At 41.7% G+C, this 23,655-nt stretch overlaps 1 protein-coding gene across 1 annotated transcript; it reads left to right on the top strand.

The window, feature by feature from the left end:
- Nucleotides 1–6,487: 6,487 nt before the first annotated feature.
- On the top strand, nt 6,488–22,645 carry LOC307037676 (NLR family CARD domain-containing protein 3-like; the record flags this gene model as incomplete). Its single annotated transcript, XM_079678728.1, has 10 exons — nt 6,488–6,528; nt 9,189–9,296; nt 12,921–13,019; nt 14,047–14,125; nt 14,265–14,490; nt 14,635–16,429; nt 16,517–16,690; nt 20,342–20,488; nt 21,719–21,765; nt 21,854–22,645. 10 exons carry the CDS (start codon nt 6,488–6,490, stop codon nt 22,450–22,452), a joined length of 3,315 nt encoding a protein of 1,104 aa, XP_079534854.1. The 3' UTR covers nt 22,453–22,645.
- Nucleotides 22,646–23,655: the final 1,010 nt, after the last annotated feature.

The following is a 23,655-nucleotide window of genomic DNA, read 5'->3' as shown; positions in this document are numbered from 1 at the left end:
GTATTTAAAGATAAACATAAAAAAAAGCTACAAATGTGGAAATATAAAGAGGAATACATGGATAATACAAATCGTTTTTTGAATACTAAAATAATAAATGTGGAAATGTAAACTTTAAAATTAAAATTTAGTTAGTAATTAAAGGAAACAACACTAATGTTCCTCCCTCAGCCACCAGGGGGCGATACATCCCACAGCCTCACTCACAGGTGAACTGATTCATCAAATAAATCAAAAAACAAATAATTTTAAAAATACAAAAATAAAACATTAAAAGCCAAAGTAAACAGAGATAAGAGTTGAAGAGAAGGACATTGAAGATGTTTGAATTCAATAAAAACAATTACAATACTATAAGAAAATATATGAAGCTGAATAAAAGAAAAAAAAGCATTTAAAAAATACAATAAAAGGTCAAATGGTATTTACATAATATCTGTGGGAGTATAAAGATGAGTAAATACAATATAATAATTCATGTATAAATACAACAGGTACAAAATAAAAATATGAACATGAACATTTGAACAGTATTAATTAAAGAAAACAATATGTGAAAATACAAAGAGGAATAAATGAAAGGGAATGTAAATAATTAAACAATTAATAAATATAGTCAACAGGAGTAGTGATAAAAAGAGCTCCCAATAAATGAAACAGTTGAAGAAAATAAATACTATATAAATAATCATAAGAAAATGAAAATGATACATAGACAAATAATAACTATATAAATATAAAAGTGAATACATGGATTGATAAATAGGACTCAATAAAACACCCTCTATGGCATGACTTTTTATTTTGGGAGGAAAAAATGTTTCAGCATGTGTTTTAGAAGCTTAGGGGTCCCTGATTATTATATACATTATAAAATGTGACCCCCCCCCCCCCCCCCCCACACCATCAGGGCAACACTGTGCTACGAGGGTATTGAAACACCAAGGATTTCAGAAGAAATAGAAAAAACGTGTGGGTGTGTGCGTGTCCTTTATTTATACAGTCTATGTTGTGAATTTATTCCAGGTGTAACCTGGAACTGGACCTGGACCTGAACCTGAACCTGGACCCGAACCTGGACCTGAGTCCTGGACCTGAACCTGAACCTGAACCTGGACCTGAGTCCTGGACCTGAACCTGGACCTGGACCCCGTTGTGTTTCCTCAAAGAGTGACCGCTCAATGGAGCCTCAATCTGCTGATGGGGGGTAAGAATTTAAAACGGACTGAAAGCCATTTGAGTCAGTTGTTGTCTGTGTTGAAGCTTCTGTGTAACCTTCAGGAAATCCTGGTTATTAGCGACGTCGGTGGGCGTTAAGTGAACTGCAGTTAGCATCCTGGACATGAACTCAGTGACGTTCTCCACTAAAGAGATGTGTTTACGTTAGCTTCACACTGCTGGCTGTAGGGCAGCTGAAGAGACGCGAGGCACTTTGTAGATAAACTTCACGTCTTTAAGATTTACTCTGAACATCTTCCAGAGTCCTTCACATAGAGAGCAGTCCACCGGCTGATAGAGGAGACTCAGAGAGTCTGGAAGGTTCATCTGTTGGGAAACACAGAGCGATTTATACCATTACATTGAAAAGAGTGACTTTAGATTTCATTTAGTTTTTATCTGTTTCTGTTTCAGGGTCCAGCAGCAGAGACCAGACTCTCCCAGCTGTCTGTCCCTAAAGAGCGACTCCTCGAAGGATGACGTCATAGACTTTAAAGGACGACCTCCATCTGCTGATCAGAAGTAAGCTGTGACTCACAGTAAGAGTCCGGTTATGATAAAACTGGTTGATATGAATTCTTGTCCAACATATTTTTCAGCAGTTTTTCTCCAGCATGTTTTACGGCCTGATAAATGGAACAAATAATCAGGAGAGTGAGAGCGGTGTTTCCTCAGCGAGAACTTTACTCTATTCAATTGCATTTCCAAAAGTACAGCAAGTAGAAAACATGCAAAGCTTCTTTAGTAGAGTCCAAACACTTTTTCCTTTCACAGCATTTATCTAAGACTTCTTACTTTTCTCTAATATTACTGTCACCATCAGATAGCTTAAACAACATTAACATCGCACACAAGTCACTTAAGAGCATGAAATATAATTGTACAGTTAGCAGAACATTCAATAATATGTGTTGATGTCCCAGTTTTAAAATGTCATTACGGTCTGTTCACACATTAGCAATACAGAGCGTTATTACCATTACATCGTTAAATATAGGGACTTTAAGACATTTAACATATTTTTTATCAGTTTTCTCCAGCATGCCAATGTCTGCATCTGTTTCTGTTTCAGGGTCCAGCAGCAGAGACCAGACTCTCCCAGCTGTCTGTCCCTCAAGAGCGACTCCTCGAAGGACGACTTCTTAGACTTTAAAGGACGACCTCCATCTGCTGATCAGAAGTAAGCTGTAACTCACAGTAAGAGTCCGGTTAGGATAGATTTTCCAGCATGTTTTACGGCCTGATAAATGGGACAAATAATCAGGAGAGGGAGAGCGGTGTAATAACCTCCTTTAGCTAAGGAGACACTGGACCTTCCTCAACGAAAGGAAGGGAGGAAACGCAGTCCCACAATGCCTTGTGTGGTGCAAATTAACCGAGACAAACAAATAATAATAAAATGGTGAGGAAACCTTTCCGTTATACTGAAATGAAGATTCTTGAAATAAGAGTTTATTCTTGCAAGAAGGTAAAACGTACAGCGTGTCAAGCAGTCTGCAGCAAAGTACGAAAGTCAGGAGATTTGCAAAGAGTCTTATATTCAGAAAATCAGAAACAAAAGGAAGAAGGGGAATGGTCAAGATGTCCAGGAGACCTCTGCTTGCTGCATGGAGAGCCATAATGTCTACATTCCTTAGAGGTTAAAGGTCATCAACCTTTCACAATAGATAGAGGTTATCTTAGCCGCTGACTTTGAGTCATTTTCTAAGAAATAGCTTATCAGAACATAATGGTGAACTTTGAATGATCACTCAGCATGATCAAGTCAAATGTTCCATTACATTCCACCCTTTTGATCATATTTAAACAAAAATATTCCTTCAAACAGTAGCTGGTATATATGAGCAAACTAATCTGAATGAAATAAAACAAAATAATAAAGTAAAACAAAACAAAAGGTATTTGCTGTCTGTCCCTAAAGAGCGACTCCTCGAAGGACGACTTCATAAACTTTAAAGGACGACCTCCGTCTGCTGATCAGAAGTAAGCTGTAACTCATAGGAGTGTTGTAGTCAAGTCACCAATTCACGAGTCCAAGTCACTCTCGAGTCACCACTCTTCGAGTCCGAGTCCAAGTCCGAGTCACCAAGTCGTAGTCGAGTCAGTCATCATTACCTGTGTTCGAGTCCAAGTCCGAGTCACCCAAGGAGTGTCCGAGTCGAGTCCGAGTCATCATTATCTGTGTCCGAGTCCGAGTCCAAGTCCGAGTCATCAAGTCGTAGTGGAGTCAGAGTCATCATTACCTGTGTCCGAGTCCGAGTCCAAGTCACCCAAGGAGTGTCCGAGTCGAGTCCGAGTCATCATTACCTGTGTTCGAGTCCAAGTCCGAGTCACCCAAGGAGTGTCCGAGTCGAGTCCGAGTCATCATTACCTGTGTTCGAGTCCAAGTCCAAGTCCGAGTCACCAAGTCTTCATGTATTAACCTTCGTGGATATATGTGTTGAAATGTAGCTGCTCCTCTACATTGCTTTCATCCTGTCATGTTATACTAATCTGTCTATGGAACTGCTGTGAAGCCAGTTTGGCTACAATTATTGTAATAGGTGCTATACAAATATAAAGCTTATTACTAATATTATTATTGTTAATGACCTTTAATATGTCCAACTATATTTAAAATGAGTTAACTTTTAGAGAAGGGATTATATTTGTATGCCAATATTTTCCTATGGTAAAGTTTTCGTTTTGCACTTTTATTTTGATAGTAATAAGATCGGGACTCTTATTTTGAAGGAACTTTTACGGTTAAATCGGTTTACTGATAAAGATTAAAGAGCCTGTGACACGGGTTTCCCCCATCATCCAAACCCATCAATTTGAGTACATATTGTCCCCTTGAAAACCGTTACTGAACTGATTTTGGATATTTGTTCTTTGATAACCATTAATCTGCCCTTCAACGATACGATATTACTTTATTTGTCAGATCAAGTCTGAAATTTGACTTCGTCAAAGCAGCTCCATGTCCAACATCAACAGACAAGTATCCAGACACAATACATGAAACACAAACAACAAACATTTAACATAACAGCAGGATCAGTGAGAGAAAACATGCTCAAGAGCCTTCAGCGTGCATCTGATCTGGGATCAGCTCTGTGTTTACTGTGAGGATTGACTGATGCACGAAGGAGTGCTTCAGTCTGAATTTATTGAATCATGGGACCCTGTATCTCCGATTAGATGGTAGCAGTTCATATTCTCTGTTCAGAGCATGGTTTGGGTCAGAGATGATGTTGTTGGACAGCCTCACTAGGTTGTTATGATAGGCTGAGTCATAGAGTCTCTGACGACCAACAATCTTTGAGCAGTTTTTAACAGGTGGAGCAGTTTTAATTTCAAAGCTGCTGACAAACATTTGTACCAGGTAGTATTGCAGCACTGCAGAATAGACATGATCACAGATGTAAAGAACAACAGAATAATTTCTCTGCTCGCCCCAAAAGACCTAAGACGGCGGAGAAAATCAATTCTTTGTTTTGTCCTTTTGCTCAGATATTCAATGTGATCCTTCCATGACAGCAGATGGTCAATCATTACACCCAAGTGTTTGTAGGAAACTCCCTGCTTGATTTCATCTGTATGGAGGACCATGGGGACTTTATGGGAGTCAGATGGTGAGCCAAAAAGGATTTCCTCAGTTTTCTTGGTGTTGATCTCAAGAGCATTGTTATCAGTCCACTCCACCACCTGATGGACAGCCTGTTGGTGCAGCTCAGGGTCGTCTGTGTTACTGAGCAGAGATATTACTGCAGTGTCATCAGAGTACTTCATGATGACTTGATTTGGTGTGTTGGTACGACAATCATCAGTGTAGAGAGTAAAGAGCACAGCTGAACTCACGCAGCCTTGGGGGGTGGGGGGGGGGGGGGGGGGGGGGTGATGATGACAGGGTTTTGTTAACCTTCACAAGTTGCTCTCTACTGGTGAGGAAAGCAGCATACCAGTAAATCAGGTATGGATTTACTTCCATTTTGGCCATTTTTGACCCCAAGATGTCTGCTTGTATTGTGTTGAATGCTGATGAGAAGTCTAGGAAGAGGGCTCTTGCATAGGTGTTGCGTTTATCTAAATGTTTAGTGATGATGTGAACCAGAGGGGCCACAGCATCTTCCGTGCCGCACCCTTGTTTATAGGCAAATTGGTATGGATCCAGTTTGTCTTGTGTTGTCCTGATAAGAAATCGGAGCAGAATTCTTTCTAGTGATTTCATAATCACTGAGGTGAGGGCTACTGGTCTGTAGTCCTCATGTTCTTTTGGGCAGCGGTTTGATGTGTGAAGTTTCCCATGACAGAGGGATGGTGTGCGTGTCCATAGAAGCCTGAAAGATGGGTTGCCACACTGGAGCCAGCTCAGTAGCAAAGTTTTTCAGCAGAAAACCGCTGCACCCATCTGGCCCAGCAGCTTTCTTGGTGTTGGTGCACTGAAATGTTTTTCTGACCTCTTCGACACTGATGGTCATTTTGTCAGAGGAAGCAGGTATTATGGTTTCCAGCATTTCAGTGCACTTTGCAGAATTATCCAGTGACTCAAAACGGGTAAAGAACGTGTTTAGTTCGTTAGCGAAACAAAATTCATTGTTCGTCACAATAGGTTTAGCTGAGGATGACATTCCTGTCATGGTTTTCATGGTGTCCCATACCTTTTTGGGGTTTTTGGCTTTAAAAGCATTTTCCAAAAGCTCTGTGTGCCAGTTTTGATTCCCTCAATTTGACTTTCAGTTCTTTCTCTGTCTATTTAAGTGCTCCATAGTCTTTGTTTTTGAAAGCTATTGTCCTGGTATTTATAACGGTTTTAATGTCCTTAGTCACATAAGATTTATTATTTGGATAGATTTGTATTTCTTTAGTGGGAACAACTAGTTCTACACAGAAGTTGATATAGTCATTGGTAACAGTAGTTATTTCATCCTGAAAAATGTCCCAATCTGTCCAATCAAAACAGGCTTTCAACTGTTCCCTACTTTCATTTGTCCATGTCCTTATTACTTTCTTTTCTGGTTTACTTCCCTTCAGTTTGGTCTTATACACCGGTATCATATTCAAAACATTATGATCAGAGTTCAGTATTGGTGGTTTACATTTAGTCACATAGGCTCCTTTAACATTTACGAAACATTTGTCCAGGAGATTGTCTTTTCTGGTGTGATCCTTAACATACTGCTGGAACCCAGGTAACACAGTCTCTAGGCGACATTGGTTCATGTCCCCGAGCACTATTGCCGGTGCATCGGGGTGGCTGAGTTGCAGCTCGTGAACACAGTCAGCGATGGAGCCGGCCGCCAGTGACGCTCTGCCGCTGGGAGGCACGTAAACAACAAACAGTAAAATACACCTGAATTCTCTAGGCAGATAGAAGGGTCTTAACTAGGGCCGGGACTCGATTAAAAAAATTAATCTAATTAATTAGAGGCTTTGTAATTAATTAATCGAAATTAATCGCATTTTTAATCACATATAAATATCTGACCTGAGAACAGTGAGAAGCAATTTTTTTCACATGGATTTTAGTATACCATTGAATAATGACTGAATACATAAGCTTAAGCAACAAAACATTGTTTATTTTTTTCAAGGTGGTCCTTAACCAAGACCAACAGAAAAGTGCAATTTTTGCCATAAAGTGTAGCAATAGCATATTTAGGAATATAGTACATTTCAGAGATTCAGGTAGCCTATAGGTAGGTAGACCTTCTGTAACACTTTGTTTTTTAAGTATAACACAATACTTTCAAGTACATTCAGAACATTGGAAACCCTGACTATTAGAAAACATCTCTCTGTTGCTTCAGAGGCTACTCAGTATTGGCATATCCAGCCATGCAGTGGGTGGTTTGTGAACTACCTCTCTGAAAGGTCCCAATGTGTTCACTTTGATGGGCTGTCTTCTGAGTGGTTGAACATTACTAATGGTGTTCCTCAAGGTTCTGTTTTAGGTCCACTTTTATTCTCCATATATATCAACAGTTTGGGTGAAAATGTGGATGAAGCTACTTTACATTTGTATGTGGATGATACCGTGATGTACTGAGCAGGTCCCTCCATTCAGGAGGCTGGTGTTAAATTACAGGCTGTTTTTAACATTATTCAGACTCAGCTCTCTGAACTAAAGCTTCTTTTAAATGTGGATAAAACCAAGATAATGCTCTTTTCAAAAGCTAAAAAGACACCAGAGCCTGTTTTAGATATTGTATCAACGCAAGGAACAAAACTTGAAGTTGTTGCCTGTTACAAATACCTTGGTATCTTGCTTGATGACTGTCTCTCTTTTAAACTTCATGTCAATAACCTGCTTAAAAAACTAAGGGTTAGGCTAGGTTTCTTTTTCAGGAATAAGTCCTGTTTCTCACTTGAGGCCAGGAAAAGGCTAGTCACTGTGACCTTTTGACCTGTGCTGGACTATGGTGATCTGATGTATATGAATGCACCTGCCAACTACCTGAGCAAACTAGATGCTGCGTATCACAGTGCTCTGAGATTTGTCACAAACTGTAAAGCACTTACTCATCACTGTACACTGTATACCAAGGCAGGTTTACCATCACTCACTGTACGGAGGCTCAGTCACTGGTTCACTTTTATCTATAAAGCTATGTTGGGCAAACTCCCGTATTATATCTGTTCATTGATAAAGCAGAAAGTTGCAAGCAGCTATTGTCTGCGATCACAGGATATAGTCTTGTTAGATGTGCCAAGAGTAAGGACTGTCTTAGGTAAGACAGCTTTTATGTGCGCAGCTCCACTTGCTTGGAACAGTCTACAGGCAAAATTGAAATTGAGCATTTTTATTTCTCTGAATGTATTTAAGGCACGTCTAAATGAAATGCTTTCTGACACTCTGGGTATTTGTAAATGTTGAATATGTAAATATGATATCATCTGTTGTTTGTATGTTGTTTTTATGTTTCATGTGGAACTAAATGATGCAGGTCTCCCTTGTAAATGAGATCGATGATCTCAAGGGACCAATCTGTCTAAATAAAGGTTTGAAATGAAATGAAGAGGCCATAACAGACTTTGTTGATTTACCAACAGTTGGTTTAAAAAATCTAATCAATTTCAGTCCAACTCTCTCAGTAACCTTGGCCAAAACAATAAACAGTTCAACATAAAGTGCCAGTTGCACCAACAACATAATAAATAGTTCAACATAAAGTGTACCATTTAAAATAAAATAAAAAAGTGCCAGTGATTGACCTCAATCCCTCCTATTCTTCCAATATCCTGATGAAAAATAAAATCTGTCTGTTGCCAAGGCCACTGTTTGATCAACGCGAATTGGGTGTGGGTCCTTGTACTCCGAGTCGGGCTAACGTCCACGCTAGCTTCCACGCTAGCTGCTATATGTTTTGCATTGAGGTGATACTTGAGGCTTGATGTGCTGCGGTGATATGCAAATTCCTTTTTGCATAATTTGCAAACAACCGTGCTCTTATCGACGCTTCAATCCGTCCGTTTTTTAAAACAAAATGTCCCATCCACGGGGCCAACCAAAGCGGTCTCATCAGCTTCTTCGTTCCTGTTTGACTATTGTTCACTGTGGTTTGTTGTTGTCTGAAGTCATGAACGTTAGTTGGTGCTCCAGTATAATCGGTACCCCTGAAACTCATCCAGTGAGAAACGTTCCGCGGTGCAAAAATAAGTGCTATTAACATGCGTTAATTTTTGTGTAATTAATTAATCTTAATTAACGCGTTAAAGTCCCGGCCCTAGTTTTTACGTTAGCTTCACACTGCTGGCTGTAGGGCAGCTGAAGAGACGCGAGGCACTTTGGAGATTAACTTCACGTCTTTAGGATTTACTCTGAACATCTTCCAGAGTCCTTCACATAGAGAGCAGTCCACCGGCTGATAGAGGAGACTCAGAGAGTCTGGAAGGTTCATCTGTTGGGAAACACAGAGCGATTTATACCATTACATTGTAAAGAGTGACTTTAGATTTCATTTAGTTTTTATCTGTTTCTGTTTCAGGGTCCAGCAGCAGAGACCAGACTCTCCCAGCTGTCTGTCCCTAAAGAGCGACTCCTCGAAGGACGACTTCTTAGACTTTAAAGGACGACCTCCATCTGCTGATCAGAAGTAAGCTGTGACTCACAGTAAGAGTCCGGTTATGATAAAACTGGTTGATATGAATTCTTGTCCAACATATTTTTCAGCAGTTTTTCTCCAGCATGTTTTAGGGCCTGATAAATGGAACAAATAATCAGGAGAGTGAGAGCGGTGTTTCCTCAGCGAGAACTTTACTCTATTCAATTGCATTTCCAAAAGTACAGCAAGTAGAAAACATGCAAAGCTTCTTCAGTAGAGTCCAAACACTTTTTCCTTTCACAGCATTTATCTAAGACTTCTTACTTTCCTCTAATATTACTGTCACCATCAGATAGCTTAAACAACATTAACATCGCACACAAAGAGTCACTTAAGAGCATGAAATATAATTGTACAGATAGCAGAACACTCAGTAATATGTGTTGATGTCCCAGTTTTAAAATGTCATTACGATCTGTTCACACATTAGCAATACAGAGCGTTATTACCATTACATCGTTAAATATAGGGACTTTAAGACATTTAACATATTTTTCATCAGTTTCCTCCAGCGTGCCAATGTCTGCATCTGTTTCTGTTTCAGGGTCCAGCAGCAGAGACTGTGAAAAGTAACGTTTTAGTTACTTCAAAAAAGGGGTCCCAAAAAAAAGAAGCTCCCATTAATGGCCTTATAGCCTTCATTTAAGTACTGTTACTGCATTGGAGAATAATACAATCTGTTGATCAACTTGACATGCATTTGCATCACTGAACTCTGCTAAGCAATGTGGTCTATACAAACACAAACACCAAGATATGTTTCAAAGTCCCAATTTATCGTCGTCAGAGAGCGATTCCGGTTGATACATGGCAAAGGCTTTCACAAAGTTAGAGCCGTTATCAGTAGCCGTGGAGGTAACTTTTGTTGACACTCCATACAAAGAGTGAATGTGGTCAATCTCACTAGCAATACGATCGTACGTGTGCCTACCCTTTATCCTCTTACAGGCCAACGCAGCTTTCTGGCGTTGTAAAGTGGTGGGGTCTATCCAGTGAGATGTTATCCCGAGGAAGCTTCTGTTGTGGACAGACCAAATGTCTGCGGTGGTCGAGATGTATTCCAGCCCCTCAAATGTTTTCTTTAGCTCGCTATCCATTTTGGTATATTCTTTCTCCAGGTAGTTGGAAAACGTTTTGCGTCCCGTATGCCGTGTGCCGCCCGGACATGGTATCATGCTTACTAGCTCCCTGAAAGCGGGTGACTCCACTGTAGAAATAGCCTGCACGTGTTCAACAACATACCGTGCAATGGCTTTATCCACTTTCACCTGACTAGCAGTCCCTCGGTTGAAATCCAGCCGCTGTTGCTTGGGTGGAGGTGGAGGTGGGGTGGCGTCGGATGGCTCTGGGTCTGTGGTCTTAACTAATAGCTTTGTCCCAGCATGTTGTTTTTGCAGATGTTTAAACAGATTGGAATTGCTGTTTTGAGCAGTAGATAGAATCTTTGACCCGCCAAGACACAACTTACACTTAACTAGGGGTGCAACAACTAATCGACTTAATCGATTAAAATCGATGACCAAATTAGTTGGCAACTAATTCAGTCGTCGATTCGTTGGTGACGTCATCACATGTGTTCTACACCCCGTTAAGCTCCAACGTTATCGCTCTTTTTATCGGTACAGGAGACATTTAAAACATATGTCATATGTATTATTGCTACATAAACATTATATCGCAGTCTTAGTGTCGCCAACTCAGTTTCTAATATGCAATATGACTACAAAATGCGTCTATAATGTATTTTCGATCTTCCCAATTCAGACGAGCGATCTCTCCCCCGCCTGCATGCGAGGGGGCGGGGCAGTTTACACACACAAGCAGGAGATGGCGGAGAGAACGCGCTCCGAGGTGTGGTTAAACTTTAGCCGTCTCGATGTGGACAATGCTCGTTACCAAAGTGCAATAACAGTTTATCATATAAAGGCGGTAAAACGAGCAATTTGTCTAAACATTTATCAAAAGTGCACCACATTCAGACGGAGGAATGCACCGGGTTCGACTGTCTTTCTAGCAGCTCTGTAGCCCCATCCACGAGGAACGTTTCCACGTCAGGTGTTATGTATGCTAGCAGCAACACACGGAGTTAACTACATTATACAAACATGGGTTAATGATTAGAGGTAACTGAGTTATTTATTTTGTTAAAGTTTCAGCTATTCTGTTTACAGTTCTGTCATCAGATTATTTAATACCATTTGTTAAAACACTGTTGTTTCTTTTGATGTGAAATATTATGCATTTAATTAAAATAAAAAGCAATGTTAGTTTTGTTCACAATTTGTTGAGTTAGTTTACCTTATTTCTTGTCAAAAGAACCGTTAATACTATCGTTAAAAGGACCGGATCCATAAGCAGTATCGATATAAGTAGTAATACAGTTAAAACCTTAACGATCTGAATAATCGATTAATCGTTTCATTAATCGATTATCAAATTAGTCGTTTGTTGCAGCCCTACACTTAACTAACACATTCTTTTCTTTATGCTCGAGAAAAGTAAAATAGTGAGCATATCTCCATGCGAAGAAACTCGACTTGTGCTCCGCCGTCGCCATGATAGTATTGTTAGTAGGCTAACTAAACACAAACACGCCCACAAAGCGTCTCCGCATGTGACACAGGAAGTATCTAAGTACATTTACTCAAGTACTGTACTTAAGTACAGTTCTCATCTCTGTTCGCCTCGCTGTTGGCGCCGCTCACCAACGTCTGGGAGCCGAGACTATATACAAAAAATAACGGAGTAACGCACCATGTAGTAACGGTAACTGAGTTACTGAATTAAAAAAATAACGCGTTCGAGTACTAGTTACTGCCAAAAATAACGGCGTTACAGTAACACGTTACTTTGTAACGCGTTAGTCCCAACACTGCTAAAGAGCGACCGGTCGAAGGCAGCCATCATAAACTTTAAAGGACAACCTCCATCTGCTGATCAGAAGTAAGCTGTAACTCACAGTAAGAGTCCGGTTATGATAGAAGCAGACTTGATTACTCCAACAGTGTTTTTGCAAAAAACTACAACTCATTCAGAATGCTGCCACCAGAGTCCTCATCTAAGCCAGAAGAATTGAGCTCATCACCTCAGCTCTCAAAACATGCTTCCTATCCAGAGATCATCTCACTCTGTTTTATCATTGCACTTTAATACTTTTTGCTGCACTATGTGTATTTAGGCCACATCAGTATCCTCATCCTCCTAGACATGTCTGCAGCTTTTGATACCATCTCCCATACCATCCTGTTCACCAGACTGAGCTCATGGTTGTGGCCCCTGAGAGCACTACTCTGGAAGCTTGGAGATCTCTTACTAGTTCTTGATGGCTACACCATCCACCCTCCCCTGAAGCCTGCAACCTAGGTGTTAATCTGGACTCCACTCTGTCTTTCAACTCCCACATCTGGTCCATTACAAAACCCCCTTCTTCCACCTAAAAAACATATCAACAATACGGCCCTCACCCCCGACCGGGTAGCAGAAACCCTTATTCAAGCATTCATCACCTCCCTGGACTACTGCAATGGAGTCTTCTCTTGCGTCCCACATTCCCTAACCTTAACCTTATAATATGAGGTGAAAGCGTGCCAATGTCTGCATCTGTTTCTGTTTCAGGGTCCAGCAGCAGAGACCAGACTCTCCCAGCTGTCTGTCCTTCAAGAGCGACTGGTCGAAGGACGACTTCATAAACTTTAATGGATCTGCTGATAAGAGGTAAGCTGTAACTCATAGTAAGAGTCCGATTAAGATATAATAAAACTAGTCGGTACGAAGTGTTTCCCAACATTTTTTCAGCATGTTTTACGGCCTTTGTTCTGACACCATAGTGTATTGGCACCGCCTAGTGGCAAACGTCGGTACTGTAGCTTTAAGGCACCAAATAGTGCAACTCTCCTTCTTGTGTTTTACTTTACACAGCAAAGCCATGCAGAGCACAGCTCAGTTCTATGCCACAGATCATTTTGTTTTAATCATTGGAGTAGATCTCTCTGTAAGTATACAAACTTACCTGTGTGCCAAGTTATGTGTTTCAAAATGTGGTTTAATTGATTGTGTGGTTTCAATGTTTAAGATTAGCTAAGCTAACTAGCTGCTAAGCTAACGGACATAGCTCATTCTTAGCATAGGCTGTTGTTTATACTGCACTCTATTTGCATTATGTTGCACATGTATTATTTCAATCGTGTAACTTGTGTTGTATTTTTCTGTTTATTCTTGCAGTTTTACAATTTAAAGCCTCAGTAAATGGTCAACTCAACAACTGTCTTCTGAGTCTTTGTTCGCTATCTGTTAAGCTATGCAGTGCGATGCATACGCAATGGCAGAATAGCCTTGATAAACAGGAAACATAATCAGGAGAGTGACAGTCGTGTTTCCTCTGCAGGAACTTAACTCTGGTGAGGAAAATACTGCAAGGTTGCATTCAAATGGTCAGTTAAGCTTAGAAAGGCTCCTAACTAAGCTGGTGTAAGAACTGTCCCTAGGTCTGTCCTCTTCCTGATGAACAGCTGTTAGCCAGCTGCAGAGTCCAGTCTCTATTCACACAGCCACGTTCCAGGAAGACCAGAATGAAGGATGGACAGAATCCTCTTCAACAGTAGCTGGAAATAAATATTCCTGTAGTGCAAAGTTCCCGCTGACGCACAGGACCACCAGCCTGTTTCCCTGTCCTCCTTTACCCTGAGTGTGTCTCTGTGTGTACAGACATCATGTGAGCTAATGCTTCATGGTTCCTCCACAGAGGGGACCAGGAGAGCTGGGAGGTTCCCGGTGGTCAGTCTGCCCAGCAGCATCAGACACAGCTGGACTCCATATTCACGGTGAGTACATGTACTCCAGATACTTGACCTCTCTTCTGTTCACAGTCATCTCCATGCTGCACTTTCAGAGAGTCAGTCTGTCCGGATCTGATGTTTGGATCCATGGTTTATAGTTTGTGTCCTTCATGTGATGTTCCAGCTGCTGGAGGACCACATCGTCACCTTTGTGAAGAGCGAGCTGAAGAAGATCCAGAAGGCTCTGAGTTCAGATTACCCAGAAGGCTTAGAGAGTCAGAGTGAGGATGAGGAGGTATTGGAGGCTGAGGATGAAGAGCAGAGGAGGAGCAGAGAGGCATTCCTGAACATCACACTGAACTTCCTGAGGAGCATGAAGCAGGAGGAGCTGGCTGAGCGTCTGCAGAGCAGTAAGAGGGTTTCTATAGAGAGTTAACACTCTGGATAAATGTCTCCTCTGCTGATGTCTCAAGAGACCAACATATATCCATACTTCATTCAGAGAACCAGAGTTACAGTGTGACCTCATGATCTTTGGTTGTGTGTTCTTTCAGGAACTCGTGCTGGAGTGTGTCAGCGTAAACTGAAGTCCACCCTGAAGGAGAGGTTCCAGTGTGTGTTTGAGGGCATTGCTAAAGCAGGAAACCCAACCCTTCTGAACCAGATCTACACAGAGCTCTACATCACAGAGGGGGGGTCTGCAGAGTTCAATGATGAACATGAGGTCAGACAGATTGAAACAGCATCCAGGAAACCAGACAGACCAGAAACAACCATCAGACAAGAAGACCTCTTTAAAGCCTCACCTGGAAGAGATGCACCAATCAGAGCAGTGCTGACAAAGGGCGTGGCTGGCATTGGGAAAACAGTCTTAACACAGAAGTTCACTCTGGACTGGGCTGAAGGCAAAGCCAACCAGGACATCCAGTTCATATTTCCATTCACCTTCAGAGAGCTGAATGTGGTGAGAGAGAACAAGTACAGCTTGGTGGAACTTGTTCATCACTTCTTCTCTGAAACCAGAGACGCAGGAATCTGCAGGTTTGATCAGTTCCCGGTTGTGTTCATCTTTGACGGTCTGGATGAGAGTCGACTTCCTCTGGACTTCCTCAACACTGACATCCTGACTGATGTCACAGAGTCCACCTCAGTGGATGTGCTGCTGACAAACCTCATCAGGGGGAAGCTGCTTCCCTCTGCTCGCCTCTGGATAACCACACGACCTGCAGCAGCCAATCAGATCCCTCCTGAGTGTGTGGACATGGTGACAGAGGTCCGAGGGTTCACTGACCCACAGAAGGAGGAGTACTTCAGGAAGAGATTCAGAGATCAGGAGCAGGCCGGCACCATCATCTCCCACATCAAGACCTCACGAAGCCTCCACATCATGTGCCACATCCCAGTCTTCTGCTGGATCTCTGCTTCAGTTCTGGAGGAGGTGTTGAAAACCAGAGGGGGGGGAGAGCTGCCCAAGACCCTGACTGAGATGTACATCCACTTCCTGGTGGTTCAGTCCAAAGTGAAGAACATCAAGTATGATGGAGGAGCTGAGACAGATCCACACTGGAGTCCAGAGAGCAGGAAGATGATGGAGGCTCTGGGGAAACTGGCTTTTGAGCAGCTGCTGAAAGGCAACCTGATCTTCTATGAGTCCGACCTGACAGAGTGTGGCATCGATATCAGAGCAGCCTCAGTGTACTCAGGAGTGTCCACACAGGTCTTTAGAGAGGAGAGAGGACTGTACCAGGACCAGGTGTTCTGCTTCGTCCATCTGAGCGTTCAGGAGTTTCTGGCTGCTCTTCATGTCCATCTGACCTTCATCACCTCTGGAGTCAACCTGCTGGCAGAAGAACCAACAACCTCCCAGGAGTCTGAAGTCAAACCTAAACTAACAGATCTCTACCAGAGTGCTGTGGACCAGGCCTTACAGAGTCCAAACGGACACCTGGACTTTTTCCTGCGCTTCTTCCTGGGTCTTTCTCTGCAGACCAATCAGAAACTCCTACGAGGCCTGCTGACACAAACAGGAAGTGGCTCAGAGACCAATCAGGAAACAGTCCAGTACATCAAGAAGAAGATGGATGAGGATCTGTCTGCAGAGAGAAGCATCAACCTGTTCCACTGTCTGAATGAACTGAATGATGGTTCTCTAGTGAAGCAGATCCAACAGTCCCTGAGATCAGGAAGTCTCTCCACAGATAATCTGTCTCCTGCTCAGTGGTCAGCTCTGGGCTTCATCTTACTGTCATCAAGAGAAGATCTGGACGTGTTTGACCTGAAGAGATACTCTGCTTCAGAGGAGGCTCTTCTGAGGCTGCTGCCAGTGGTCAAAGCCTCCAACAAAGCTCTGTGAGTACAGAGATCATTTGATTTAGTGAATCAGTTATTAATACACTGCTGTCTTCTGAATAACTGTTGTCCTCATCGTCTCTTCAGGCTGAGTGGCTGTAACCTGTCAGAGAGAAGCTGTGCAGCTCTGTCCTCAGTCCTCAGCTGCCAGTCCTCTAGTCTGAGAGATCTGGACCTGAGTAACAACGACCTGCAGGATTCAGGAGTGAAGCTGCTGTCTGCTGGACTGGAGAGTCCACACTGTGAACTGAAGACTCTCAGGTCAGAGACCAGAACAGTTTGACTCAGCCAACAATCAGCCCTGCTGTGTGGTGTGGGAATACCATCATCAAAAACATCATTCAAGAGAAACACAACACAATATATCAGTCACAATTCACTAAATGGTTCTTGGCACAAACTTCTTTCAAGTTCAAAAACATCCCCCCTTGTGACACACAGAAACAAAACAAAGGGCTGGGCCCCTCACTAGAGGTGAGGTATATTGCCTCATAGATCAATCAAATGTAGGTAAATGAATCTTGATACTTGAATATGCTTTATGAAAAACACAGCCTACAGATGTAGCGATTCATTTCAGAAAGTTTGAAACGCGAGGGCCGTGATTGGTACGTGATCTGCCCTCGCTCAAGGGAAAACCTCCAGCTTGACTTGAGACCGCCCCCGTGATAGATAAATGTAATTATAATGAAGCCAGCTGCAATGGATCATTGATCCACCAGGGGGTGCAGTGGGGTTCCACACTGGAGCTCATGTGAAATAAAGTCAGATACAGTACGCTGGATGTACAGCGGAACTTTGTTAAGATCCATATGTCACGGATATCATACTCTGTGCTAAATAAGAGACATGTTCTCATTTACAAAACATCAACATGTTGTTATTTAACAAAATTATTTTGTTATTCGAAAAAAACGAACGGGAGGAAATGCAGCCCGGCTCTCGATTTGTAATCCTAATTTAATCATCATCTTCACCACGATCATTTATGTTTATGTTCGCCGAATTGACATGAAATCACTGACACATATGAATATACTTTATTCAACTTCATTAAAACGTTATTAACGTGCCTAAACTCAGTAATTTACCAAAAATATGTTTATTTTAATGGAGTTTCGTCGGTCGATCAGGATCCCAAAGTGTAGCGGAGGGATCCTCATCTGGATGAAGGGTGTTATTTTCCCCATAAAGAACAAGTCGCTGCAAATTATCCCGTTTATTACACGGCCACATTCTCAACAAAGTAACGACATGACTCCCAATATTAATTGAAATGCTTTTATGGATTTAGAAAATGTTTTTATTGATTTAAAAAATAGTTTTATGTATTGATTTAAATTCACATGCATCCGCTAAGAAAAATAGTCCGTTGTTACCGTTTTTTAAACAGTCTGAATGAAACGGCAGCTCTCAGCTGTGTATTTACACAACTAATGGCCCATCAACCACAGCTCTCTCCCCCCCTCCCCCCCTGATCTTTCTTCTCCAGCAGCTAAATGAACAGGAGGTTACTCTGAGTGACAAGCTTACTGTTAGACACAACACTGTCATTGCAAGTGACCCTCAGTTAGTTGACTTTTATGTTCAACTGCTAAATTCGTTACTGATAAAAAAGGGCTTCTACTGTACCTAATTACCTTAACACTAGAACCGCCAGAGGTTTTTGTATAGGCCTACCTAAACCCGTCAAATCCCGCTATTAGAATACCATTTTTAACAACATAGGGTGCTACATAACACACTTTCAGGAAAAGTCAGGGACTGGGAGACTTTAATATTTTATTGAAAAAAAGTTACATTGCACACACACAACACACATCACACAAATTGACCCGATTGGCGGTTCTAGTGTTAAATAAACTCACTAATTAATGAAACCAGTTCAATACGCATTATTCTTATTCTTATCATTCTTTATGAGCGCAGAAATAGTCTTAAAATCAGATCTGTTTTTTAAATGAAATCTGACGGCAGGCAGTTAGCTCTGATCACCTATTCTAAATGCGCCGCACCTAATCGCTGGCCATTCAGCCACAGACACTGTTCGAAATGGGGGGGAGCTAGGAGGAGCTTGGCTCCCCCGAAGAGGGAGGGAGCTTCCCTGAAGGCTGACTTTGAGATAAATAGGGGGAGCCCAAAACAATCGTGCATATTTGTGTCACACAGATTAGAAATGTTGAGTTTCTGTAAATAACAGTTCTTGAAATAAATAATAGTTATTGTTCATTACAGTTTCTGAATATTTGTTTTATATTTGTGAATATGTCTGGGTGTTGCCATCTGTACGTGGCGGCGCTGCATTCTTACTTACGTTGCTATGGTTATGGCGGTGATGCCGGCGCGGTATTTGAAATGTTCATATTGATATTTTTTTAACTCTGGCTGTGTAATAAAAAAATATGGCAAAACGAAAACAGCCAAGCGTCACAGCTTTTGGATTCACAAGCAAAGAAGCGAAGGAGTCTAAAAATGACAACGTGAACGGAAAACAACTTTTAGTTGGCCGGGTGTAAGCGGCGTTAGGGTCGAGTTTGACAGCTCCACACCGAGGGAGAGGCCTGCCGATGCGGAGCCTGAAGAGGCTTCAACAACGGCCACATCCGCCGGCATAGTGACACCGTCTGTATTAGTAGAAGAGTGTTTTTATAGCAATTGATCGCATCCGCGCTGCTGCGCCAGTCAACAGAGCGTGCGTGTGACATATTTAGTAGCAGGATGTGCTCTGAAAAATAGGGCTCCCCGAAAGCAAATGGGTAATTTGAACACTGACAGAGCTCCCTCTATACAAATCAAACTGTAGAAGGTGTGAAAGCACCTATTGTTTTAAATAATGGTCTGAATGTGACCTGTGAGCCTTCTGAATCACCGTGGGACAGCACATTCTAAACTAAAATGTTCAATCAATAAAGTAACATCTTATCTTATCTTAATAATATCTTCATATTAATAATAATAATAAATCATACAGTATGTGTCCGAAAGGGAGCAGGAGGAAGCAAACACAAAAATATACTGCATTTTAAAGCAAACGATTGTAAAGGTTAAAGTATGAGCATAACAAATAAAGAAGTGTAATGTAAACATTTACATTATAATTATGATTATTTAATATATAAAGACTATATATTATTGAATTACAAGATTAGATATACTTTAGTTGATCTAAAATATTGATGTGTTCAAATGCTCTTCAAAACACAACTGAAAGTCCATGAAGCTTGTCTTTCTGTATTTATGAATGAAGCGCCATCTCCTGGTTAAAACCTGAAATTGAAAATCTGGCAACGCCCTCTTGGAAAATAGTGGGAGGGCTTAACATTCCTCTATTCTGGTCTTTGGCAGGCCGTAGGCAGGAAGCTGTAAGCTGGAGTCTGAAATGAAGTGCTCCATCTGTATATCCAGCTCTCCAGAGGGTTTACTTCACTTTGTTGGCGGCTCATCCGTTAACACAGAACCCTCAGATTGATTATAATAAGGAGAAACAGGAAGGGTTTGTAAAGCAAATCAGTTATTGGGCTGTTTTTTACCAACTCACTAAATGCTTTCAACTTGAATTGACTGAATTTATTTGTAAAGTGGGCTTATGAACACATAAATACTTCTGTTTGATATATATATGTTTATATATATATACAGTTTATATATATATATGTTTATATATACATTTAAGAAGTACAATATAAGAAAAGCACATGTTTCTCTCTAGTCTTTCTTCACATTATTCTCTATTCCTTTGTTTTATGATCTGTTCATATCAGTAAGACCCTTACCATGTCTGTCCATTTGAACTGTGAGGCAGTGACTGGAGTTGTAGGTGTAGAGATGACCCAGAGGTGATGCAGTAATAAGCCCCGCCCCTTCCAGTCCTGGACCCTCAGATGATCTGACGGCTTGTTTGTGTGTCTGCAGGCTGTCAGGCTGTCTGATCACAGAGGAAGGCTGTGATGCTCTGGCCTCAGCTTTAAACCCCTCCCATCTGAGAGAGCTGGACCTGAGCTACAATCACCCAGGAGCCTCAGGGGGGAGGCTGCTGTCTGCTGGACTGGACACGCTCAGGTATGGAGAGGCTCTCAGTCTGATAGAGGAGGTAGAAACTGGCTCCTATGACCTGAAACACCCAGAGCTGATAGACCCTGACTCTTCACACTGTCTGCCGTCAGCTGTTAGCATCAAACACACATGTTCCACAACTGAGAGGAGACCCCCCCTCAGTGGGTCAATGTTCATCGTGGAACCACCAACAGAAACAGAGTGGGGGGGTTTCAATGTTCACACAGATTTAGCACAGGAAGTGACATCATGAATAAATAACTGATTGATTTCCAGATGTTTTATTCTGAGTCCTAGCAAACGGCCAATCAGAAGAACCTCCCCTGGAATGAAAATAATGATGTATTAGTTTCAGTGTTGGGAGTAACGTGTTACAGTAATCAGATTACATTTGTCTGTAACGCGTTACTGTTGGTTCAGCAGTAATTCCATTAGATAAGAGAAGATAGTACTTTATTGATGCTCAGCACTAAATGATCTCCTTACCTGCGTTATCGGGGGATTTTTTTCACGAAACTGTCTCAGGGCTTCTTAACATTTAACAAACTATGAATGTGTCATACCCACTTAACGGGAAGAAACTCAGCTAACAGACAATAGGAACAATTTTTAAAGAAACAAAATACAAGTATCACAAGAAAGGAGATTCACACTCATTTATATAAATGTAACAAAACTCAAATATGTTTTTGATGTAACTATTTGTGCGGATCAGAAATATATTTGTGAAACTTTTTCACATTTATAAAATTATATATTTTTGTGCTTATATTTAAAAATGTGTGTGGAGACATTTATATATAAATCCAGAATTGTGTGCATTTATTTATTTGTGAGACTGATCTGACCCCATGGCCATCAGACAGGAAACTTTAGCAAACTACCTGGAGCTGAGTTATGATGGAACCTGAGCTAAAGAAAACATGATGTTCAAACAAAGAGCAGAAACTGAGACAGAACAACAAAACAAACTGAAAAGTATAAAAGAGACTCAGGAATCAGAAATCAAGAGAAAAGATAAATATGAAGCGCACAGTGAACCAAAGAGAAACCCATATTTCCTGATGCACACAAACGCTGCACACAGGAAGCATGCCCCCACCTGATCAACACCTGGAGAGGAGATCATAGACATCATGAAAGAGACACCTCAGTGTTTGTAGATGTTTCTGGAGGCAGACTGAGGTGGACATATCAGATCCTTTAAAGACTAACTGACCCCCCCTCTGCTCTCAGCCTGGAGCCTGCTGCAGTCCGGTTCTTGAGGCCAGGTATCAGGAAGTGTAAGTGTGTTTTTAATCATGAACATCTTCACACTGGGACATCACAGGTACTTTAATCACCTTTAATACCTGCTGTGTCTCTCATCAGATTCCTGTGGACTCACACTGGACTCAAACACAGTGAGCAGATTCCTGCAACTGTCTGAGGACAACAGGAAGGTGACATGTGTGAAGGAGGAGGAGCCATATCCTGATCATCCAGAGAGGTTTGAGTCCTGTTCTCAGCTGATGTGCAGAGAAGCTCTGACTGGTCGCTGTTACTGGGAGGTCGAGTGGAGAGGAGGGGTTTCTATATCAGTGACTTACAGAGGAATCAAGAGGAGAGGAGACAGAGAGGACTGTAGGTTTGGAGGGAATGATCAGTCCTGGAGTCTGGACTGCTCTGGTGGGAGTTACTATGTCTGTCACAATAAGAAAACAACACACACCTCCTCCTCCTCCTCCCCCTCCTCCTCCTCCTCCTCCTCCTCCTCCTCCTCCTCCTCCCCCTCCTCCTCCTCCCCCTCCTCTCGTAGAGTAGCAGTGTATCTGGATCATCCTGCTGGCTCTCTCTCCTTCTACAGAGTCTCATCTGACACACTGATCCACCTCCACACCTTCAGAACCACATTCACTGAACCTCTCTATGCTGGGTTTGAGTTCTGGTCACCTGATTCCTCTGTGTCTCTGTGTTCTCTGCAGGAGTGAAAAAGTCAGAATTCTTAGATTATCTAAAAAAATTCAGTTTGTTAATTTTTTTTTTTTAAATAAATCTAAATGTTTAGATTTCAGAAAATAATAGTTTCTCAAAAAGAAACCAGAATTGTAAGATTTTAAGAAAACTCTCAAAATAAAAGTCAGTCTTTGCAAAGATGAAACTCAGAAAGAGGTTGAATACCAACAGGAAGTCCATTCTGATTTATTTCCACACGGAGGCTTTTATTCTGAAACTGCAGGAAAACCTCCATTTCTCCCAAAGTCTTCCCACCATCTGTAGTTTGTGAACACGTGACATCACTTCAGTTTGAATGGCAGCAGTAAAGGGTTACTGAGGCTCGTTGAGAACAGGTCATAGTGACGAGTTCAATCACTTCTGCAGAATATAATATATGATGTCTACAAACTAACATAACGTCTAAAGTGCAAACGTGAACAGAAAGTGCAAACCACAGCGTGCATGCATTTGAGCTCAATGACCGGCTTCCTGTGAATATTTAAAATATAACGTGGCCCTCCACAGCAGAGTCTGAGCGGCACAGAGTGCAGCTTTTATTTCAATGCTCGCTTTTTACTCTCATGCAAACATGCTCATTACTTTTTAAGAAGTGTTGAGGTCTTCATATTAGGTTGAATAATTCAAACGAAAGTTAATATAATCAAATATAATCAAATATATTCTTGTATAACCCACAATGAAAATGCATTATATTTTATGTTGTTCTATAATCACAGTATATACAAAACACAAGTGGTTTGTTCAATTGAGTTTAAGGCCTTCTATAGTTTCACTGTGGGTGTCACTGTTTAAAGAGGGGAGACAGTTGTCCTCACTCACAGTTGGGTGTGCACAGGACAGGACGGGACGGGACGGGACGGGACGGGACGGGACGGGGGGCCCTGACTCAATGGAAAAGTACTGAAGCCCCAAAATGTGTTTAGGCCATGCCATAGGAGAATATGTCTGGACATGTCCATGACCTTTTCCTACATGTATGGATATGAGGTGTGCCTTTGGGTTTTTTGTGTGTGTCCCTGTGTGGATCATAAAAGCACCAGCTGAGAGGGAGAAAGCAAGAGAGCGGGGTTTCTCCCCTGGTAAGCTCTCTCAAATTGATTATTGAATGGTTGGATGAATTGATTTGTTGAATGTTTGAATGTGTTTTATCAGCAGCCACCTATGAGGACGTTCCT

This window comes from Notothenia rossii (assembly GCF_949606895.1).
Source record: "Notothenia rossii genome assembly, chromosome: 4".
NCBI lineage: Eukaryota > Metazoa > Chordata > Actinopteri > Perciformes > Nototheniidae > Notothenia > Notothenia rossii.
Note: the sequence above shows the minus strand (reverse complement) of the source record. Positions and strands in the feature narration are given on the sequence as shown.